General features: G+C 40.1%; 2 protein-coding genes and 1 pseudogene across 4 annotated transcripts in view; 1 reads left to right on the top strand and 2 right to left on the bottom strand.

Annotated features, from left to right (window-relative positions):
* Nucleotides 1-214: 214 nt before the first annotated feature.
* HSPD1 (heat shock protein family D (Hsp60) member 1) lies at nt 215-11,320 on the bottom strand. 2 transcript variants are annotated; one of them, XM_024564307.3, is made up of 12 exons: nt 11,181-11,320; nt 9,865-10,040; nt 8,524-8,776; nt 6,325-6,407; nt 5,659-5,754; nt 5,147-5,240; nt 4,242-4,410; nt 2,616-2,715; nt 1,753-1,998; nt 1,415-1,589; nt 941-1,119; nt 215-835 (listed from the first exon to the last, which is right to left on the bottom strand). In XM_024564307.3, the coding sequence occupies exons 2-12, from the start codon at nt 10,036-10,038 to the stop codon at nt 683-685; spliced, it is 1,722 nt and encodes a 573-aa protein (XP_024420075.2). In that variant the 5' UTR covers nt 10,039-10,040; nt 11,181-11,320; the 3' UTR covers nt 215-682. The 2 variants fall into 2 exon arrangements, with proteins under 2 accessions (XP_024420075.2, XP_024420074.2); XM_024564306.3 differs by lacking the exon at nt 11,181-11,320 and adding an exon at nt 10,964-11,120.
* Nucleotides 11,321-11,398: 78 nt separating this feature from the next.
* Nucleotides 11,399-22,564, top strand: part of LOC112308078 (MOB-like protein phocein) — a 61,381-nt gene continuing 50,215 nt past the window's right edge. Inside the window, exons 1-4 of one of the 2 annotated variants that reach the window (XM_024564311.4) lie at nt 11,399-11,618; nt 12,263-12,427; nt 13,683-13,772; nt 13,860-14,133. In XM_024564311.4, coding sequence (XP_024420079.1) covers nt 11,616-11,618; nt 12,263-12,427; nt 13,683-13,772; nt 13,860-13,910 — 309 coding nt within the window. In that variant the 5' untranslated portion in view covers nt 11,399-11,615 and the 3' untranslated portion in view covers nt 13,911-14,133. Of the gene's footprint in view, nt 11,619-12,262; nt 12,428-13,682; nt 13,773-13,859; nt 14,134-22,564 lie in introns of those variants that run through there. The other variant, XM_024564312.4, reaches the window with a different exon arrangement.
* LOC128780270 (E3 ubiquitin-protein ligase SIAH1-like) lies at nt 20,524-21,052 on the bottom strand (annotated as a pseudogene).

Consider the following 22,564-nt stretch of genomic DNA (forward strand, 5'->3'; position numbering starts at 1 on the left):
GGTGAGGATTTAAAAAAAAGAGTTAAAAATCAATGTTTATCACTTTCTCTCTAAAAATCCACTCTCATTATCAATATAATGATGTAATTCAGTGTGCAGGAAAGGGAACACTATAGGTGGAACAATGTTTTAACACTTGTGCCAAGTCCTATCCCTTCCTCTTTGATTAGCTTTCATTTCTCCTATCTTCTAGTTCATGGAAAGGCTAACACAATTAACTTTAAACAAATTTTTATTACACAAAGCTCACATAATTGGATATTTCTCTACTTTGTACACAATTATTCTTACTCTCCACAGAAAGGCTGCTTAACTTCTCATCAGGTGATGGCAAGCACTAAAATCCTGATTTTAACAGAATAGTAGTAAAAATACCTCAGTGATTTAAGTTGAAAGCAGTACATTGGTACATGGCTCTTGCACTTAGTTATCAGGAATGTACAAATGTATTTTATTCAAAAATACAAAATAAATTATCTGTAGGCATGGACAATGACAGCAGTAAACCATTGTATGTTGTCAACTGAAACCAGTAACTGATGGTTATAGTGATTTTCTTAAACATCAGCCAGCCTTTTCTTCCATCATTTCCTTCAACTGACTTCTCTGAAGTTAGAGGTGAGGAGCCCTGCCTGGAGCTTCCTCTCACAGTTCTCAGTAATGGTAAAGCACTATTCCGGGACTAGAACATGCCGCCTCCCATACCGCCTCCCATTCCACCCATGCCGGCCATCCCAGGGTCTTTCTCTTCTTTAGGAATTTCTGTGACTACAACTTCTGCTGTTGTTAACAGAGAGGCCACTCCAGCAGCATCCAATAAAGCAGTTCTTACAACCTAGGGAAAAAGTTGCATAAAGTATTACTTTTTACTTAGTAAAATGTGAGTAAGACTTACTGAAGAGCTATTGAAAGAGCCTGTGGAAAGTGGTCAATTATTTACCTTAGTTGGATCAATGATTCCTTTTTCCACCATATTCACAAAATCTCCAAGCATAGCGTCATAACCAAGTTCTGAGGAACTCTGCATAATTTTCTCAACTATCAACGATCCCTCAACACCTGCATTCTTAGCAATGGTCATTGCAGGAATTCTGAGTGCTTTTTTAATAATTTCTATACCTATAAAGAAAACAAAATTTAGCCAGTTCATTTTAATTCATTCTTTCATAAATATTACAACACAATTCTACTTGTGAGTACTGACAGAGAAAAACTCGAGTTGGGAAATACCACAGGCCCGATCATTTTGAAGGTTAGGATGCATCTCTCACCTCTCACTGACCTCGCTGCTTTGTACTTTTGTTATTCTGGAAATCACTTTGTGATCTGTGTTCCATTTAGTGGGCAACGACATTATTCTAACAGAAAGACTAAAATCAGGCCACAGATAAACTAATTTTAAATAACTTTTTACCAATTTTTTGATCTTCATTAGCTGGAGTTAGGGAGTCCAAGGGTGGAATGCACCGAAGCAGGGCACAACCCCCTCCCAGAACAATGCCTTCCTCAACAGCAGCTCGTGTAGCATTGAGGGCATCTGTTACTCTGTCTTTCTTCTCATTCACTTCAACATCACTTGTCCCCCCAACCTAGAGACAAAAAATTCCAGTTAGAATGGCTTCTCCAATTCAAGATGCTGACAGCCAAGAGTCATTAGCACTTAGTTTACTTAAAATTTTATGTAATAATTATCTCTGTAAGGAAGTTAATTCCCTGAACAATAAAACCCATAAAGTTAACAATGAATCTTACCTTCAGCACAGCTACCCCATCTGAGAGTTTTGCTAGACGTTCATTTAGTTTTTCCTTTTCATATTCACTAGTTGTAATATCCAACTGCTCGATGATTTCTTGAATACGTTTTTCAATTTGAGCCTTGTCACCTTTTCCTTTCAAGAGCATGGCATCATCTTTGGTCACAATGACCTCTCCAACTTTTCCCAAGTCATGAGCCTGAACGTCTTCAAGATTTAGAGTTAATCCTTCTTCTCCAAACACCTACAAAAACATTTAAAAAAAATTTAAATTTCACTTACGGTTTTTTCATTATACCAAGTGTATTAACAATACATCATACAGGTGTTTTGATGCAAGAAACATCTGGTAATACTGTTATTTCTTTGAAATGTGGAAGTTCAAGACCATTGAATATTATATTTCCTACTTCTCACTTAAACCTCAATTAGTATTAGTTTTATTTGAGAAAAGTATAAACTCAGGAAATTCATCCAAGGTCACACTTTTGGTGGAACCAGGGCTAAGCCCTAGGCCCTAAACTCTTAAGTCCGGGGACAACTGTAATAGCATAATCAGTGAAAGTAATTTTTAAAAAATTTACCCAATTAAAAAAAAAAAACAACCTCTTAAGTCCTATGTCCTTTTACTGTATTCTTAAAAATAGATTAATCAATAAGACCATCCACAGCCAGGTAGAAAAGGAACTGTAGCATTACTTAATCCAACTTCACCTCCCAGACATCCAAGAAAAACAGAGATTAAATAAACAGTTCAGGTGGTAGTATCTGATTGTAAAAAATGTGAATTCCATATATTAATTTCAGACCCGGAAGTAGAAGTAACATCCAGTACACCAGTACCACATTTAAGTTACTTACTGCACCACCAGTAGCAATAGCCATGTCTTTAAGCTGGTTCTTTCTATTGTCACCAAAGCCTGGAGCTTTGACTGCTACAACCTGAAGACCAACTTTTAGCCTGTAAAGAACAAGAATTAACAATGTTTAAATCAAAAACAATGGTAACTGTTTCAGATTATGAAAACTCAGAACTACTACTAATTATTACATTTGGGGGGGTCATCTATTAAACACTTACCCCATGGGTTCCATTTAGTATTAAGCTGCTATTAATTCTGAGCAAGCAGTGTTCTTACTTTAGTTCCTTTATAAATGTCAATAACATTGATAGTAGCAATTTAAACAGGTAATGAATACTTGGAATATACAAAGAAATGTCCACTGGAGACCAGATTGTGAAACAAAAGAAATAAACAAACTTCCAGACAGCTGGTCTACTTTATTAAAAAAGCCAAATAAAAACCAGAGAGATAAGCTCTAATGGTATGTCAAGTAAATCAGACACCCGACTTTTCAGCTACCAATAAAATGGCTCAATGAAAACTCTGTAGGCCTATTTTTTTTTTCTTTCGGCTTCAAATTCCACAATTTCTAAGGCTTTTTTATACTGCAAAAAGCAAATCCAAGCTAACAAATATTCCAGGAAAGTAAACTCAGAGATTTTGGATCAAGTCAAGGTATCCAATCTCTAACGCACACACAGCTATTTCATTTGTGCCTTTGCATTTAATCAAATTGGAAGATCTTATTTCTGAAATACCTCAATTCTAATATTAGGAAGAATATGTATTTCAACAATGTCCTAAGATTTTGCTTACAGTATTAACATTACCTTGGAGTCAAAAGTAATGCACTAAACTACTGACTAAACTACAGATTTTAAAAATTAGGTAAGTAGTGGGGTGGGGCGGAGGGAAGGGGAGAAAAGGCATACAACTGTAATTGAATAACAATAAAAATTAAAAAAATATAAAAAAAATAAAAATTAGGTAAGTAAATAGACCTCGCTTTGAGTCCCAAATTTGTTTCAAACTATTAACTACCCCATCTGAGAGTTTTGCTAGACGTTCATTTAGTTTTTCCTTTTCATATTCACTAATTGTGATACCCAACTGCTCGATGATTTCTTGAATACATTTTTCAAGAGCATGGTATCATCATCTTTGGTCACAATGACCTCACCAACTTTTCCTAAGTCATAATTAAAATTTTCTTTATGATTATGTAATGTACTGACTGCCGAATATACTTAGATCTGATAGATCTGAAGTTTTTAGTATGGTAGTTGCTCACTTATCTCTTCCCATGCAAAATTATAATTGTAAAAATATTTTTCCAGAAAAATCTTAAAAAATAAAAACAAAACTTAGTAATTTACCTTCAAACCAACTGTAAACACTTACAATAAAAAATAGATACCACATACAAAATTAGGCTATGTTATGAGAAAGTCGCACAAAATATTAAGGACTTTGGGGCCCCATTCAAAAAGACCAAGTCATCACAACTGGACTAAGGATTCATGAAGTACCCCTATATTATACACAACTGCAGATATACAAGTGAGTGGAGGTACACAGTGGAGATTTCTATCCATACAAATTATTCACCTAGAAATGTGAACCAAACATCACTACCTATTACCTATTCAAAACAAGTGTACTCAGAGCTTCTCCATCAACATCTTCAGCAATTATGACCAAGGGCTTACGGTGCGCATTGGCAATTTCAAGAGCAGGTACAATGGACTGAACACTAGAAATTTTCTTTTCACTCAGTAGGACATAGGCATCTTGGAATTCACATTTCTGACCTGCAAAAACAAAGAACATTTCAAAGCAACTTTAGAACATTAATATTCTGGCCCTGGCTGGTGTAGCTCAGTGAATTGAGTGCGGGCTGCAAACCAAAGGGTTGCCAGTTCGATTCCCAGTCAGGGCACATGCCTGGGTTGCAGGCCAAGTCCCCAATGGGGGTCACATGAGAGGCAACCACACGTTAATATTTCTCTCTCTTTCTCCCTCCCTTCCCCTCTCTCTAAAAATAAATAAATAAAAGAATTGTTTAAAAAAAAAATTGCTCTTAAAAGAAAAAAAAAACATCATTAATATTCTGAGAATGACTGAAATTTATGTAACTGGAAAAAGTATAAACCAAAGTTCCAGCACATTTTTAAAGCCACTAATAAGTTCATGGTTTTCCTCTTAATTTCTCATATACATTTTAACTTTTGGCGCATAGGAATTTAGATTTTCAGAGATACAATGCCAACTAATGCCAACCTTTCGACACACAGCATATAAAATATTTTAATTTTGTTTTTTATTTACAGTTTCCTTTTTTAACTGAATTTATTGGGGCTATATTGAATAATATAGGTTTAAGGAGTACGATTCTACAATACCTCATCTGTATATTGTATTGTGGTTACCACCTCAAGTCATGTCTCTTCCCATCACCTTTTATTCCCCCTGTACCCTCTCCTACCACCCCTCACAACATTACAGCAAACCTGCTCTTTCAGAGCACGGTTACTGACTTGCTCTCACCTTTTGCTGTATTAATAAAGTATGGAGAAATATAACCTCGATCAAACTTCATGCCTTCAATAATTTCTAATTCATCATTCAGTGTTTTCCCATCCTATGGGTAGGGGGGAAATCAAAGAATTATTTCTATGAATTTCATTTAAGAAACACAAAAACTGTAACTATAGACCAGATTAATAAATCAACCCCTCTTGTCTTAAAGACAGAGATCTAGGTAGGCGTATGTACATGCCCCTGGGCATCCAACTTCTGCAAAAACTCCCAAGAATGTATATTTGAATTAATTTTTACAGCTAGAAGACAATACCATTTAAGTTAGGATGGACTCATTCCCGACAGCGAAGGCTAGTAATTCACACAGACCATAGTTAAGTAGTCTATATAGGCGCTAATATGACACATGATGGAATAGAATATACTTTTTGAAATGTATAGATCAAATTTCTTTTATTTGGAAAACAGCTTTGATCATCAGACATCTCATTTCAAGCTATCATGAAAAACACATTTACCTTTACTGTGATGACACCCTTTCTTCCAACCTTTTTCATTGCATCGGAAATTATGTTGCCAATTTCTTTGTCTCCATTTGCAGAAATTGTAGCAACCTGAAATAATCAAGTTACCTTTCCAAATTAACAAGGTTAAGACTAGTGCCCTCAATCAACTTCCCTTCCTCTTCTTAGTAACCTCCAAATTGACACATTCATGGCTGGCAGGGGAATGGGGAAGAGGACTTCATGGCACAGTACTCCTAATGACGTATTGGTTCCATTTTCAATTGTTTTTCAACTCATTATTTCACTACACTATTTTCAAAACACGTGAAACAAACATGCAATTATTTTTTAAAAACAAAAACAATAAATTAAAAAGGCTGAGCCCCATTATTTTGCTTTCCCTTGGCAAATATTACAACTACACAAAGGCTGAAGAAAATTCTGCATACACCCAAATGAGTTTTATTCAGTGTGTCAAAATATAATGGCAGCCCACTGAGACTCATGTCACAATCACTGAATCATTTTTAAATGTTACAGCAAGCATTTAGTGAGAAAAATGCTTCCAGTGTTAGTGGTTGAGTAGTATTGTTAATTCTGACATTGGTGTATGATTTCCATGGAATAAAATGTTAAGTTTTTTAACATTACCACAAAATATTATGAAAAATTCCCTACCTGAGCTATTTCTTCAGGAGTCGTCACAGGTTTGGACTGCTTCTTCAGTTCAGAAATTACAGCATCAACAGCTAACATCACACCTGGGTCAAGAATAAGTGTCATTGATTACATGTCAGGTGTGACTTTCGATTTAATTAAATGTTTTCATGCCTTAGCCTATACTTTGCTTCTGTGCCAGTACTTTTCCAAATCACATGGAGTTGGATGGCATGCACTGAAACAGAAATTGTAATAAAATCCCATAATGCCAAAATATTTTTACAACTGGACTAAAAAAAAACATTGAGGTGTACAATTGCACCATTCAACTCATTCTGTGTTAAGTCACTACCAATCCAATCATGTTGCGTGCTTGTAATAGGGCCACCCAACCCTTCTCCCCTCAAATGAATGACACAAAAAAAGACCAAAATGGGTTACAGTCCCTTACTTTCAGCAAGAAGTATAATTCTCAAGGATAAGGAGTTTCTTGCAACTATGCCCCTGTAGGTTTTAATTATCCAGTATTTTCTCATTTCATATGTAATTATGGCCCTCGCTGGTGTGGCTCAGTGGACTGAGGGCTAGCCAGCAAACCAAAGAGTTGCTGGTTCTATTCCCAATCAGGACACATGCTTGGGTTGTGGGCCAGGTCCCCAGTAGGGGGCACTCGACAGGCAACCACACAATGTTGTTTCTCTCCCTCTCTCCCTTCCCCTCTTTAAAAATAAATAGAATCTTTGAAAAAAATGTAATTATGAACCTACAAAATACTTTTAACAGTTGATAACATCACAATATGGATTTATGAGAACCCCATTTTGTTCAATTGGGACTAGTGCTAGCTCTTCCCTTCTTTAAGTGTTGCCTTAAGAAAAAATTTCAAAGCAAGGTATGTAATAACAATGACCTTCTTTGGGACATAATCTTTTTTCTTTTTGGGGTTTTTATTTTTAAGATTTAATTTATTTTTATTTTCAGAGAACGGGGAAGAGAAGGAGAAAGAGGAGAGAAACATCAATGTGTGTTTGCCTCTTGCATGCCCTGTACTGGGGACCTGGCCTGCAACCCAGGCATGTGCCCTGACCAAGAATCAAACTGGTGATGCTTTGGTTCACAGGCCGGCACTCAATCCACTGAGCCACACTAGCCACGGCTGGGAAGTAATCTTAATAACAGGAATTAATTATTGGTGATTTACAGTACAACTGCTTGTAATGCAATACATTTCTATGTTTGGATCTCAAACAAAGATAGATAAAATGAAACATCAGTATGCCTGGGATGCCAATTCTGACAAAACTAACAGCATCATCCTTTACAGAAAGTCTCCTAGTTTGGCCAGTAAGACCCTAGAGGTCCGTGGTAATTCCATTTTCGAGGTACAAAAACCAAGTTGCAGTACACAGGTAATAAATGACAATGGCAGGACTTAAGTGGGTATCACCATAAAGCTCATGCTGGGGGGCAAATCTTTAAACTGTGGTCTAGCTTCCCGAAACAAGCAATAATAAACAAAATGCTGGCCAATAACATATGTGTGCTGTTAAGAGATTAAGGAAAAAACTGCTTTGTGAAATCTAATGAACAAACTGAACAAACTAGGAAATGGGGACAGTCTCATAGATGGGAGAGCAGGATGACAGCTAGTGGGATAGGTGTGGGGGTAGAAGGATTGAGCAAGGAAAAAGGACTCACCAGCATGGACAACTGTGGTGGTTGCTAGGGGGAGGGGGTATAAGGGGACTCATGTTAACGGAAAAAAAATGCAATAAAGGTTAAAATAAAAACAAATAGTGATAAGGAAAAAATCTGCTTAAAAAAATCCCTTGTGACAACGTGGGTGACTTACTTACTTACCAAAGTAGAACATCAAAACTGTGTAATCTCTCTCTGCTCCAACCTCCACAACTTTACTATTCCCAAAGTACACAGTACACGTCCTATCTCCCAATAAAACTACTGGCTGGCAGGGCAGTGGGGGAGGTTTAAGAAGTGGCAGGGGGTGTAACAAAGACACAAGGGACAGACCAACAACAGGAAGTGTCTTAGTCACATTTTCCTTGTTAACAACTAATACAGTATCCACCACAGAGCCAGGCATTCAATCACTATTTGCTGAAGGAATACTCAGCGTGAGAATTTTTAGGGAAGAGAAGAAATAAGAATCAATTTCCTAACATAAACAATGTGGTATCAATGAAGAGATGTGCCTACCTCTCCTGATCTCCACTGGATTAGCACCTTTACTAATCTTCTCAAAGCCCTCCTTGGCAATAGCACGTGCCAGCACAGTAGCAGTGGTGGTGCCATCACCAGCTTCTTCGTTTGTGTTATTGGCAACATCTTGAACAAGTTTGGCGCCAATATTTTTATATTTATCTTTTAAGTCAATGGACTTTGCAACGGTCACACCATCTTTTGTTACTTTGGGACTTCCCCAGCTCTGTTCAATTATAACTGTTCTTCCCTATAATTGAAGAGAAAAAAAGGTTACAGAATCACTCATGTAAAGTACTATTTAGTGTAGAACAGAACAATCTTTCTAAGGCAATTACTACTCGAAAGCCTCAAGATTATCACAGCTGCAGCGTTAATCCCAAGGACAAGTTCATCAATGTTCTTAGTTTACAGACAAAATCACTTCTTTCTTGACAACTGTGTAACTCTAGGTAAAGTATTATGGAAGATAAAAAACCTAGGGACTAAAAGATATTGTAAAATGAGAACACAGGTAAGACGATACCAATTTTGTAGATTGTAATGAAATCCTTCACATAATTTATACTTAAGTTTTACCGAGTGCCTGCTATCTTTGAAAGTAATGTGAAAACTCACTTTTAAACTTGGTGTAAACATTAGTTACTAAAATACTAACTGCAGGCAAGCACAGTGCACTCTTGCACTCTTCCAGGTTGTTCAACATTAAATCTCAGACATGGTGCACAGCATTGTGGCTTTTGGTTTGAACCAAAGCTCTGCTTGGGAGGCATGCCAGTGTCCTATTGACACAGTTTGCATCATGAAGCATCACTTCACTGTGCACAATCTTCAGAGGCCTCTTCAATTTATTACCACTCACTCACCAATTTCTTCGAGTTAAATGAGACAAAATTTTAAATGCACTTTGGAACAGAAACATCAGCAGAAAAACATTAGGTAAAACTAGCACCCACAAGAACATAGTTGAGGTATTACAGGAGATAAGAACATTCTTTCCTCTATGCTTGGTACTAACTACTGGGAAACAATCCAAAATTTAACAAAAGCAGGCAAACAAGATTAACTCTACCTCGAGGTTAAGACTCCATCTTGAGCTATATGGTATTACCAGTGGATTACATCACACTGTAGAAAATAAAGTTTCGCAATTTGGCAGAAGCATTTTAAGTCTTAAGACTGTTATATATATGTGAGCAAAAAAAAAAAAAAAGATTAACCAATAATGTGGAACTTATATGTAAATTGGTTCTCTCAAAAATAGTGTGACTATTTGCCATCAACAAAATACTATTCCTTAATTAACAATAGTATAAATTATAATAATAATACTGATACCTTTGGCCCCATAGTAACAGCTACAGCATCGGCTAAAAGGTCTACACCTTGAAGCATTAAGGCTCGGGCATCTGCACCAAATTTTACATCTTTGGCATAAGCCCGAGTGAGATGAGGAGCCAGTGCCCTGGACACCGGCCTGATTTGTCCAAGGACTTTGTGTAATCGAAGCATTTCTGGGGAGGGAAAGAAACAAGAAATGTCATCAGTACATCAATACTAGCATTACCCGAGGTGTGTTGTAACACAAACATGACACCTGTGCAACAGGACGAAAGTTAGATGCAGAAGCAAGCTGGGCTGAATTCTGCCAGCCACTACACCTGGGCCGCGGGATGCACCACAGGCAGCCCACAGCTTCAGAACACCAGGTACTAGCGCAGACTTGAAGAAAAGGGCCGCCCACACGCCCGACCTAGAGCACTAGCACAAAGCACACCCCTCTTCTTCCCCGTGGTCATCTACTCCTGCGGCTACACAAGTTAATCTTTCACTGCTAAAATGGCCTTCAGCGCCAACGCACTCCAAACGTGCCCCTGAGAAACCTAGTCTGCAGGATATGGGCAGGTTCTAAACCCTATGACTAGGGGAGTTAAATATTCCTGATAGTGCAAAAACCTGCTTAATCAGAAGTGTTTCTACAGCGGCCGGTTAGGCCGCGATGCTAGCGGCCGCGACCCGGCCCACTCCGCACGGCCCCACGTGTCTTTCCACCCGGACGCCCGGAGCAAGGTCAAGGGTGGAGGTACTTATCCTGCCGAGTCCCCGGGGCCAAAGAGATTCCCACGCAGATGCGACCACCCTCCCCAAAGCCCTGCAGTCGGCCAGGAGTGGATTGCCTCGGAAGGCCCACGTGAATACACTCCCCCGATTCCTCACAAACTCCCGTGCAAGCCTTCCCTCCCACGCCCTGCCCCGGCGAGCGATCCACGCCGCACGTGATGAGCACCCGCATGGACCCGCGAGGCCTGGGCAAGCGGGTCCGGGCCTGCGGCGCTGGAGGGAAACCCAGGGTCTCCGCGGCCGGCCCACTCCAGCACTAGGGCAGCAGGGTAGGACGGCTCCGGGTCCAAGGAGCCTGGGAGGGGCGGCAGCATACCTCCGGGGTACCGGCAGGGTGTGCGAGCAGCTATACAGGCCGTCGGCGGCGAGTGAGAGACCGAGGGCAAGTAGCACAAGGCAATGAGCTAGAGTCCCCTCCCTCCAGTGCTCCCCCCGCCCCGCGGCAACGTGTGCGCTGGCACTTCCCACCCCCTTCCCGGCGGCCCGGGCCCGGCAATCTGCACGCGCCGGGCGCCAGCCCCGCCCTTCCCTACCCGCGCCGGGCCCGTCCAGGGGCCTCAGCCTTCTCCCGCGAGCTTAGGCTAGTTCCCGGGCTGAGCTCGGTTCTAGAACTTTCCGGAAAGAGCCGCGCTCTCTTGTAGGTCAAAGGTCAAATGCGTCATTTCCGGAAGGAGGAGAAAGGATACTACTTTAACCTGAGCAGGAGGCCTAGAAAAGCCTAGAAAGAGCGCCTCTTTCCTTCCGCCTCCCGGTCGTACCGTCAGGGGGCTGTGCAGAGCTCTCCGGACGAATCGGGGTGCGCGCCGCTGCAGCCGCCCTTTCTCGCGGGGTGGGGCGGGTGGTGGTGGCGACTGCGCGTGCGCGCTGAGCGGCTTTTTCCCAAGTTCACGTGTCCCGCGGGCCCGACTGCAGGTCTCTCCTTGCGGCCCCAGCGCGAGAGCAGAGTACGTACTGCGGCGGCCGGAGTCATGGTGAGTTCCTCGTGGACTGCAGTCCCGCGAGTCCCGGTCGGTCTTGAGGCATACGGAGAGCCTGGACAGTTCTCGTGGGGACGTGGGGAGGAGTGGGAGGAGTAGGGATCACTCGGGGACCCGCACCTTCCCGAAATCTGGAGAGGCCGGAATCCCCCGACCTTTTCCTAAGGGCTCTTTGCACGCGCGTTGGCGGCGGGCGTGTGGTGGCCTAGGGGGCGGGAACCCGGACGCACGCGCTACTGCCGACCCTCTTTCCCCTGCGGGGTCTCCATAGGTGTGTAATTCCATGGAGAAAACATGGCCTTGGGCGGAGAAATTGACTTAAATGTTTGCTGAAAACATCCTGAAAAACCTAAAGAAGGAAAATATTTGACCTTGGAATAAAATAAGGTTGCCGTTACAGCTCATGGGGCTGCTGACCAGAGAAGCACAAACGACCCCTAACATACATAGGGCGTGGGAGATTAACTCGAAATACAAAGCATTGCATTCAAATGGGTTTCCTAAAGGAGTAATCTGAGTTGGGGCGTTATCTCTGAAACCACACGTGGTGTTTTACAAGTAACGTTTACAATGGCATTATATTTGTAGAACATAATCACATACTGTTTTTTGTTTGAATCAAACATTTCTCCCTACAGGCAGGACAGGCATTTAGAAAGTTTCTGCCCCTCTTTGATCGTGTACTGGTTGAAAGGTGTGCTGCAGAAACTGTAACTAAAGGAGGCATTATGCTTCCAGAAAAATCTCAAGGAAAAGTATTGCAAGCAACTGTAGTAGCTGTTGGATCAGGCTCCAAAGGAAAGGTAAATGGGAGCTAAAAAGAAACTACTTACTATGTGAAGTGGAGGGGCAAAAAAGAAACATTTGGTTGTTATTAAAAGCAGCTTTTTAAGTATCTTGTATTTCCAGATCATTCCCTAGTTCAATCACATGTGATTTGGCTCTTTAAGGAAAATGATTGTAAAATAAAATTGCACATCTTACATGAAGGGTACTTTGAGAATATTAAAACTATTAGCCAAATAGCCTTTTGGTACCTTAGTATGACCAGTGTTTTCTGCAAATTCTGAATTTATTTAAAAAAAATTTTTAAGTTCAAGTACTGAGTTTATTTTTTAAGATTTTGTTTATTTATTTATTTTTAAGACATGGGGTGGGAGGAGGAAAGAGAGGAAGAGAAATATCGATGTGAGAGAGAAACAGTAGTTGTGTATGTGCCCTGACCAGGAGTCAAACCTTTTGCTTTAAGGTAGATGCCCAAGCAACTGAACCACACCGGTCAGGACTCAAATTTTGAATTTTTGATAAAACAAAAAAATTAAGCTTGGAGATAATTAATAATGGGTCTAATCTTTAACACTGAAATTGTCCTAATCCATTAACCACTCCTTACCTTACTTGGCATACCTGTGAAAGGAACAGGTTGGGCTATCCTTCCAGGTATTCTTCAGTTAACTGGTTAGACCTCAGAGCTCTAAAGTATCAGCCAGAATACACAGTTAATGCCCTTGGAGTCAAATATGTTAATTACATTGTTGCATTTGCCTCGAAGAAACAAAGTTATAGCAGGGAGCCAGGAATGGGGAAGCCTTTAGCAAGTGGCCCTATGCTTCAGTCTGTCTCTCCAAATCTGTTTTTGAGGAAAGGAAATTGAATCACAAACGAAGTAATTTTCAAATTCAGGAAGTCTTAAATTTTTGTACACTGAAGTTGAACATAACCATGTATACATGGTTTTAAAAACTGGCTTATTTTACACAGTCCATACTAGGTTAGGTTAATATTTAACCATTAGAAACTAGCTTAGGTTAGTTTTCCCTGTATAACTTCTTGAACTTTTCCACTGAAATCAGATGTTAGTTTAAGCTACTATGTGGGCATTATTTCAAAATGTTAACTAAGACTGTGGTGATATCTTAGAGTGAAAAACTACAGTTGTATTTTTTTATCATTTGACTACCTAGTCATTTTTAAACAACTGATTCAATTAACAAAAGTGAGGTGTGACTATTTGGTGAGCTAAATGTCTTTCCTAATAAATATCCTTATATTCTTAAGGGTGGAGAGATTCAACCAGTTAGTGTGAAAGTTGGAGATAAAGTTCTCCTTCCAGAATATGGAGGAACCAAAGTAGTTCTAGATGACAAGGTATGTAAATTTATAAGTTTTTTAAAATCTGGCTTTGCAGAGTTAAGTGTTTGCTATTTTCTTAACCACTGGTTTCTCTATTTGCAGGATTATTTCTTATTTAGAGATGGTGACATTCTTGGAAAGTATGTAGACTGAAATAAGTCACTATTGAAATGGCATCATGTGACGCAGCCCATTCCTTTGAAGTACTGAAATCTTTCATCATGTAAATAATTTCCGTGTCTCTTTTATAATAAACGAATGATATCCAAAGTACTGACATCCAGTGTCTTTTAAAATTTAGTTTCACTGTACTGATATAAACATTTCCAAATAAAAACATATCAATAAATGGTCGATTTTTGTTTAGTGATTTTAAGATGGTTTTAGAGTTCTCTATTTTTTTCCCCCCTTAAGTAACCTGCAGAGAATTCTGGGAAACAGGGCTTTTAATTTTCACATTGAACTTAGTATTGCTACACAGATCATTAATGCTGATATAAAGCCATGTATTTACACTTAAAATTTTGAGATCCCAAAGAAGAGAGTCTGTCTACATAAGAAACATCCAAATCTGTGGTAAGAGTTAATGCTCCCCAGAGCGGCAGTTGGTGTTTTTATGTATTTGAGGTTGAGGAGGGAACTAAGGAAGATTATATAGAGGTGGGAAAAAGCAAGGTGGGGATTGGGTGGTTGTCTTTAGAAGGATGGGTCTGAAAAGAGGCATATCAAAGATGGGTTAATCTACTTAGATGTACAGAAACCATGAACAAGGCTTGCTTAAAACAAGGGTAAAGCTTTTTCCTCTTACGGTATTTTGCTGTGTAATGTGCTCCCGTGTATAATGTGCACCCATTTTTTTGTGCATATTATACACAGGATTATACACATACCGATGGTATGTAATCATTATGCCCATGTAAAATGCTTACCCTTTTCCCTCAAAAATGTAGGTAGAAAAGTGCTCATTATACAGTAAAATGCCCAGTTGAGAATTTACAGTCTCATCACAGGAACGCTTTTTCCCCACAGCTGCTGTACGCTGATTCAGGCAGAAAAACCCAGTGTTCCAGTTAGGAGATGGTGAAAGCAGGAGGTGCTTATGAGAAAGGGAAGGCGGATAATCGCTGGAACAGAAGGAATGGATTTCTATAGGTGCAGATAAACATAGTTATACTAAATTGTAAAGGATGTTAATCATTGTGCTTGCTTGTTAGCTTTGCAAACAGTTTGGAATACACTGTTGCTTTAGGCCCAGTGCAAAGGTTAACTTGCCCACTTAATATTCCAAAGGTTTGAGAAATAAGATTTGCAAGTCTGGGATGGTAGCTTCAACTTCGAAAAAAGCCTCCATTGATAGTCAAACCTGGCTTCTTGACCGTCCCTCATAATCTCAAATAATTGATTTATAGTCAAACCTGGCTTCTTGACCGTCCCTCATAATCTCAATTTGATTCTCAACTGAGAATCAAGTTTACAGAAAGAATGTTCCGGTTGTCAAAACTTAAGTTCTTGGCTGGACAGCCCTTTTCATGATACCTGTATGACCAGCCGTGTGTCTTTTGGGTGACAAAGAATGCACAAATAGGGTGTGTGTTGGTTTTCAAACAAATCACTCCTTGAATGACCTTGTGGAACGAATGACATTGAAGAACTGAGGTTCCACTGTACATTATCTTTCACGATGTTACAGTGCAATGTGGGTTGGTGGGGAGGGCAGTGCTACACGATCATTTAGGGTCCCAGACTTCCCATCTTATAGCCCAACTGTCCTGGGTGCTTAGAGTCACTCCACAGGATCATGCAGGAAATATTTATGGTTTAGGTCTAGAAATGAAGCACTTCATTACTCACTAGAGTTGATTAGAAAATTGCAGACTGGTTGGTTTAACATTCCACTCCTGGGAAAGGCTGAATCATGAAAGTGTCTCAAAAATTTTTAAAAACTCAAGTAGTAACATTCTAACTTTATAACAAGCTTATATTGAGCTACATTTATGGAATCTAGTGTCTTACAGATACTGTTTTCAGAAAATTTTAAGGAACATTTCCAGTTCTTAAAACTTAATACTTCCACACTTGGCAAAAGAACCCAAAGCAAGCTATATAATAGCTAATGTTGGTCCATAGTACCTTTGCATGCCAGGGTAGGCACTATGATTAAAAGCTCTAGTTCATTTCAGGAGCATTTTCTAGGTACTGACTACTGTTGTAAGTACTTTGCATGTATCAGTTAGTTTAATCTTTTGACAACCCTATGAGCTAGGTAACTCTCATCTTGCTGATAAGGAACTGAGGCACAGAGGGGTTAAGTAATAACTAAGACCACTTAGCAAGAAGTGATAAAGCCAGGTTTTGGACCTAGGCAGTCCACCTTTCAGACACTGCTGTCTAAAACCATCATTTTTGGCCTCAGCTACTTGGCTAATTCTAAGTATTTGATACCACTGTGGTATTGGGGGTGGGGGGTGGGGATGTGAATGGCAATTAGGTATCTAGTATATAATTTGTTGAATTTAACAAATAGGAGACTGAGTCACAACTGGATGTATTAATTGCTTGATTTAGCTATAGCAGCTAGGGAGAATTAAGATTTGAACCCAGACTATCCTACTCCAGACTTGATTACCAACCCCTAAAATCACCTACAGGCTATTTCTGTCTTGGTGGTCAAATTTATCTTAAGTTCTTTATAAACTAGTTTGATCACATTTTAAAAGATGTGTCCCATATTTACCTTGTGGAATTGAAAACTAAATGAAGTTGTAAATGGCATAGAATAAGGTTCCAACTTTTATAATGTTCCCATAAGTAAAGTAGTATGTATGTATTTACATTTACGTACAAGGTGTTTAGTGGCATTTGTTATACTAAGGCTTAATTTTTGTTAGGCACAAGAATTATGATTAAAAACTCTATTTTTACAGCACCCAACTGGCCATCAATTTCCTACTGTGCACAGCTAGATAATGGGCTTTGAAGATCCTAACCTTTTCAGTACAGATTTTCCTGTTTTGCCAGTAAGAAAGCTGAGAAGAGATAAGGAAACTTGTTCAAGGCCATGTGGCTGGTAAATTGCAGAGTTAGGAATCTAGTCCAAAGGCCAAGGCTTTCCCATTATCTCCGGATTTTGTTTTCCAAAGATCCAAGTAAATGAGTTTTGAGATCCAAGGTGGCAGTTTCCAAACTTTGGTTCATCCGTGGAATTACCTGGTGTACTTAAAATTGCAGAGCTCCATCCATAACCTAAATTGGGATGAGAGGGTTTTTTTTGTTTGTTTGTTTTTGGTACCACAGTAGTCTTGCCAGTGTTTGTCTAGCAGACGTGGTAAAGATATAATTTTATGCTGAGTTTTTATTGAGAATAGGGGAAAAAATTTGGCTTGAGAAAGGCCAAAAATAAGGGAATTGGGGCTGTGGAACCACATTTCAGCATATGTTGTCACTTAACTTTTCAACAGAAAAGTAATAATGGAGAGAAATGTAACAAAAGATGTATAACTCTAAGTGGAATTTTCATAATAATACCATTTTTAAGTGCTTGCCAGGCACTTATTCAGGCACTTAAGATAGCATCTTGCTTAATTGTAATCATAGCAACCCTCTGAGGCCCGCATTCTTTGCCTCAGGGGTGAAAGATACACAGAGAAGTAGAAGAACTAGCTCAAGGTGACAGACATTTTAAGTCATAGGAGGGAATTGAACTCAGGTTTGTCTGACTTCAAAGTCTGCCTTCCAATATTCTACACAAAAGTACTGGGAAAATGAGAATAAAATTAAAATTACCCAGGGAGCTATTCTGTTGTACAAGTATTATCATTATTAAGATTATGTTTCTTCTATTGTTTCAGAAAATGTATGTTTTACAAAAATACCTTATTTTAAAAATTGGGATTATAGGTGCTTTTTTTTTCATTTGTATTTCATCGTGGTAAGAATATGAGGTCTATTCTCAATAGATTTTTTTTAAAGATTTTATTTTATTTTCAGAGAGGGTGGGAGGGAGGGAGAGAAACATTGATGTGTCAGAGATATGTCAATCAGTTGCCTCCTCTTGCACGCTCCTAGCTGGGACCTGGTCAGCAACCCAGGCATGTGCCCTGACCGGGAATAGAACCAGCGACCTTTCAGTTTAGCAGCCTGGCACTCAGTCCACTGAGCAACACCAGCCAGGGCTATCCTCAATAGATTTTTAACTGTACAATATTATTAACTCTAGGCACATTGTTGTACAACAGACCTCTAGAACTTTTTCATCTCACCTGAAACACTATGTCAGTTATCTTCCCATTTCCTCTCCCCTTAGTCCCTGACAGCCACTATTCTACTCTTCTATGAGATCAACTGTTTTAGATGCCCATCTCATGTAAGTGGAATCGTGCAGTATTTGACCTGTGATTGGCGTTTTTCACTTAGCACAGTGTGCTTCAAGGTTTGCCCATGTTTCCACATGTGACAGGATTTTCTTTTTCTTTTTTAACTTGCCAGATATTCTTTTAATGACAATTTAAAAGACCAAAACCATTTTTTTTCGCAAACTGCCTTTGTAAAAAAAATGATTTGCTTTCAATTACAAATACTGGGTAATATTATAACTTCTTTTGCAAAACCAATAAATACAAGAACAAATTTTAAACATATGATTTGTCCAAGATATTTGGAAAAAAAGCCTGATTTTTTTTTCAGTATTTAAAAAAATCAGTTTACCCTAACCTTTCAAAGAATAAATTTGAAGTTATCACTTAACTGGAGGAAAAAGAAAGACAAGGAGAGGCAGACCAAGTGATCATCTCATAGCTGCCTTAAATAGCTTTTGATAATTCTTCCAATGTTCCCTTCCCTTTCTTGAACTCTTTTTATTCAAAATAGCTGAACTACAGTTGTTTTGTGGGTGTTTTTTAAAGATATTATTTGTTTTTAGAGAGGGGAAGGGAGGAAGAAAGAGAGGGAGGAAAACATCAATCAGTTGCTTCTTGTATGTGCCCTGCCTGGGAATGGAACTGGTGACTGAATTTGGTGACATTTCCTTTTGCAGGATGACGCCCAGCCAACGGGGCCACACTTGTCAGGGCTGAATTTAAAGTATTTCTAATGAACTGATGAATGGGGAGAAAAAAATACTATGGAACACACATGGATAAATGTCACCATAAATAATTATGCATATAAAAAAGACAATAACTTTAAAAAGGTACAAAAAATAGTGGGAAAAATATGAATTATATGAATTACAGAAAAGAAAGTCAAATTTATTTAATAAAAAACTGGAATTAATAAAAATGAACAAATACACACACACAAAATATATACACACAGCAGCACTGTGTATTGACTCAAAAATGGGGAAAGCAGTAGTCCAAGACCACTCAACGTGGCTTGTCAAAAGGAAAAAAAATCAAACACATGCACACACAGGAATGCATGCACACATGCAAAAATGAAAACAAAAACCCAATATTTGTCAACACTACACTCAATCTACAAGAAACATAAATTCAGTATTTTACAATGATTTCTTAATACCAAAGATGCCCATCTTGTGTGTGTATATATATATATTTTTTTCAGTGGTTTACTATTGGTTTATTTTAAATATACTAGTGTTACTATGTGGTAGGCAGTTAGACAGACATGAGCAGAGCAAGGACTATGGGCCAGGTATAAAAGGTCACCAGGACAGAAAACCCCAGGTGCTTAGCAATAGGCGAAACTGTACAAACAGGGACCTAGCCTCCAGTGTGACCTTTCCTCCTGTAGCATATCTACAGGCCATGTAGATATGCTGGCCTGTCTGGCCATGTGGTTTAGACCTCCTCATCTTTCATATCACTGGTCATGCGGTTCAGACTCTCCCCTGATCTTTCCTCTCCCGACATGTTGCTAGTCATATAGGTTAGACCCTCTTATTGAGGTAACCAAAAACGGGACCAGAAAATAGTCCTTAAGTATTAAGCCCCCAGGACAATGAGGTTCTGACCACATGAAATACATCTAAGCCTCAGTTGTAGTTCAGCTCCAGGCCCAGAAAAGCAACAAAACGAGACAAGTGACCCCAGAGAGACATCAGACTGGCTCCATTGACTAATGAAGGACACGGTGCCTGTGGCCGAACCAATCAGTAGAGCCCATAACCCAGAAAGGGCACACCTGGAAAGCTGATGAATATTCTATTGGGGTCCTCCCCTGAAACTTCCAGATAAATACCCTCAAAACAGAGGACCCAGTAGGGGGGCCCTCTCTAGGGAGCACTCCCATGCCTTTCCCCAACCCATCTCCCCAGGCATGATTTCCCTGCCCCTCTCCCCTAAGCTCCCAAAGGCCCTTCTTTTGTCTCTGTAACTTGTTTCCTGAAGCCCATTTCTTCTATGGCTCACTACTAATACTTCTGTGACTTTCTAAAAATAAACTCTTATAGAGCATTGACTCTGAATTCTTTCTTAGCCAGAACTCAAGTACTGAGGTTGCTGAACTAAGGTCCCATCTGACTCTACTGGTCTAAAACCTGGTGCTCTTCTCCCTGCCAAAAAACTACATGCAGCAGTTTCTTGTATTTAACAGCCTTTCCTTTTATTTACCTTCATGTGACTAGCTCCACCTACCAAAAGTTTCAGGTTGGCAGGCAGAAGGATGCCTATACTCTGTGAAATTGAATGCAATGATTTTAAACCCTGGCTAGAAAATGTTTGCTATTTCAACACATGGAAATAGTTACATGGATGGGTAAGTGGCCATTTTCTGAATAAAAGCTGGGCAATTCTGGTGTCTAACACTAGACAGTCACTATATATTCATAATGGCTGTTGCAATTCCCTCCCTGCACAGCTGTCATGGACTTGTGATGATGAAGCATAGGAGGTATGACAGCACCCAAAGAGCCTGGCTACCTAACAGGAAGCACCAGAGCAGGGGCAGGAGTAAAGGTGAACCTCACAGAGCTTCTCGTTGTCTTCTTTTTCTGTGTGTGGCAGAGTTCTTTCACATCCCAAAAGGGCATCTTTATGAGGCAAGTGCACTGAATTGACCATTTTCTCCATATCCAAGCTGTGATGGATCCCAAGGGACCCCTGTTGGTTGGACAACACGTGAGAGTTTTGGGCGACAGTTGCTACAGACGCGATGGCTGCTCCGCCCCTGAAGAGTGGGTGGTAACACACAGTCAAGGCAAATGGGACACTCAGAAAGACTGGCCAAGTCATTGTTGGACGCGGTGGTGCCCGTCAGGGTGGACACCCTTTGGGAGGGACAGTGGGGCACTTGGATGTCCCAGTAGGTAACACTGTCGCAGTCTGGCTGCTCATTTAAGCAAGTGTGGCCCATGTATTTCACATTCCCCAGCTGTAAATCTGGGAGAATCGAGAAAGGACCCCACCTCCCCCAACATTACCAAGAAATGAAACCTAAGTAAGCCGAAGCGGAGGCAAGCTGGGGGTGCGACCACTTTCCCAACGACTTACCGAGGAGGCTGCATTCTTGCTAGCGCACGAGTGCTAGCGCAGGGTAGGGGGGTAGAACGCTGCGCCACCGTGACTGCCCTGGCCTTGCACGCAGGGAGGGGACGCAAGACGATCCGTGCTCAGCAGCCCTCCTCCACGCTCACCAAGTACTTAGGCGCTATGCAGCTAGGGTAGCCCGGGGGCGTCAGAGGCTCTGCGAGCCCCGAGAGCACAGGGCGTTTTCCTGGCCCGCCTTAGGGCCTCCAGGCTCAGGGATGACTTGGGGCGAGGTTGCCCTTCCCTGCCCTGCCCCGGGGCGAAGTTTTTTCTTAAGCTGAATAATACTTCATTTTAAGTTTATACCACATTTTCTTTATCCATTCATTGAGTAGATGGACACTTAGGTTCTTTCCACATCTTGGTTATTGTGAATGGCACATTTATTTCCACACCTTTGCCATTGTGAGTGGTGCTGCCCTTAACAGGGAAGTGCTAATATGTCTTTGAGATTCTGATTTGAATCCTTTTGGATAAATACCCAGAAGTACCATTGCTGGATAGAAAGGATAGTTCTATTTATAATTATTTTGAGAAATCTTCATATTGTTTTCCATAGTGTCCACACCATTTTACATTCCCAGCAACATGGGTCATAAGGTTTTATATATTGGAGGTTCTGGCTTGCCACGTTGGTTTCCTAATTCGATGTGCAGTTTTTGTTCACGGCTAGTCAAATCTCATTCCTCCAGTACTTTTTTCTTTGGCACATTGGAGCACCGATCTATATTTTACTGTATGGTATGTCTTTATTGTTTTTTTTTAACCAATGACAAGTTTGTTGTCTCAACTTCATTTATTGGATTATCCATTCTTCCCCACCACCACTCTCCCGCCCCCCAAATCTGAGCTATTACCTTTATTGTACATTAAAATCTCAAATAAGTCTATTCCTAGGTTTTATAGTCTTGATCCATGATCTCTCTATTCCACCACATTGTTTTCGACATAAAGTTTGATATCTGACAAGGCAAGTCTTCCATGTACTCTTTCAGCGATGCTTTGCTTGGCTGTAGTAAGCTGCTCACGAGCCCTGCCAGATTGCTCTCCAGAGTGATTCTAAGTCATGCCTTTTCCAGCAAGTGAATTGCTGTTTTCACTGCATCCACACCCAAATGGAGTTTTGAACTTTTGATTTATTTATGTGTACAGCATTTAAAACCTTTAAGCAACCTATATGAAAGAGCCCAGTCAAAACAAGACTCTGATCCTGTGTTGCTTACATGCTGGTTTTGTGACATTTGACAAACTACGTACCTCCTTAGTTTAAGAATTAACTGTGAAGGAGGGCACTACATATCCCTTAACATTTATAATCAA

The sequence above is a fragment of the Desmodus rotundus genome, chromosome 2 (genome assembly GCF_022682495.2).
Source record: "Desmodus rotundus isolate HL8 chromosome 2, HLdesRot8A.1, whole genome shotgun sequence".
Lineage (NCBI taxonomy): Eukaryota > Metazoa > Chordata > Mammalia > Chiroptera > Phyllostomidae > Desmodus > Desmodus rotundus.

Excerpts from the sequence above, each read along its gene's own strand:
- HSPD1 (XM_024564307.3), bottom strand. The coding sequence starts at position 10,038 with ATGCTTCGATTACACAAAGTCCTTGGACAAATCAGGCCGGTGTCCAGG. Across the intron at positions 6,408-8,523 it reads TCCAGTGGAGATCAGGAGAG|GTGTGATGTTAGCTGTTGAT; the intron begins GTAGGCACATCT and ends TTCTTGACCCAG. Across the intron at positions 5,755-6,324 it reads CTCCTGAAGAAATAGCTCAG|GTTGCTACAATTTCTGCAAA; the intron begins GTAGGGAATTTT and ends TGATTATTTCAG.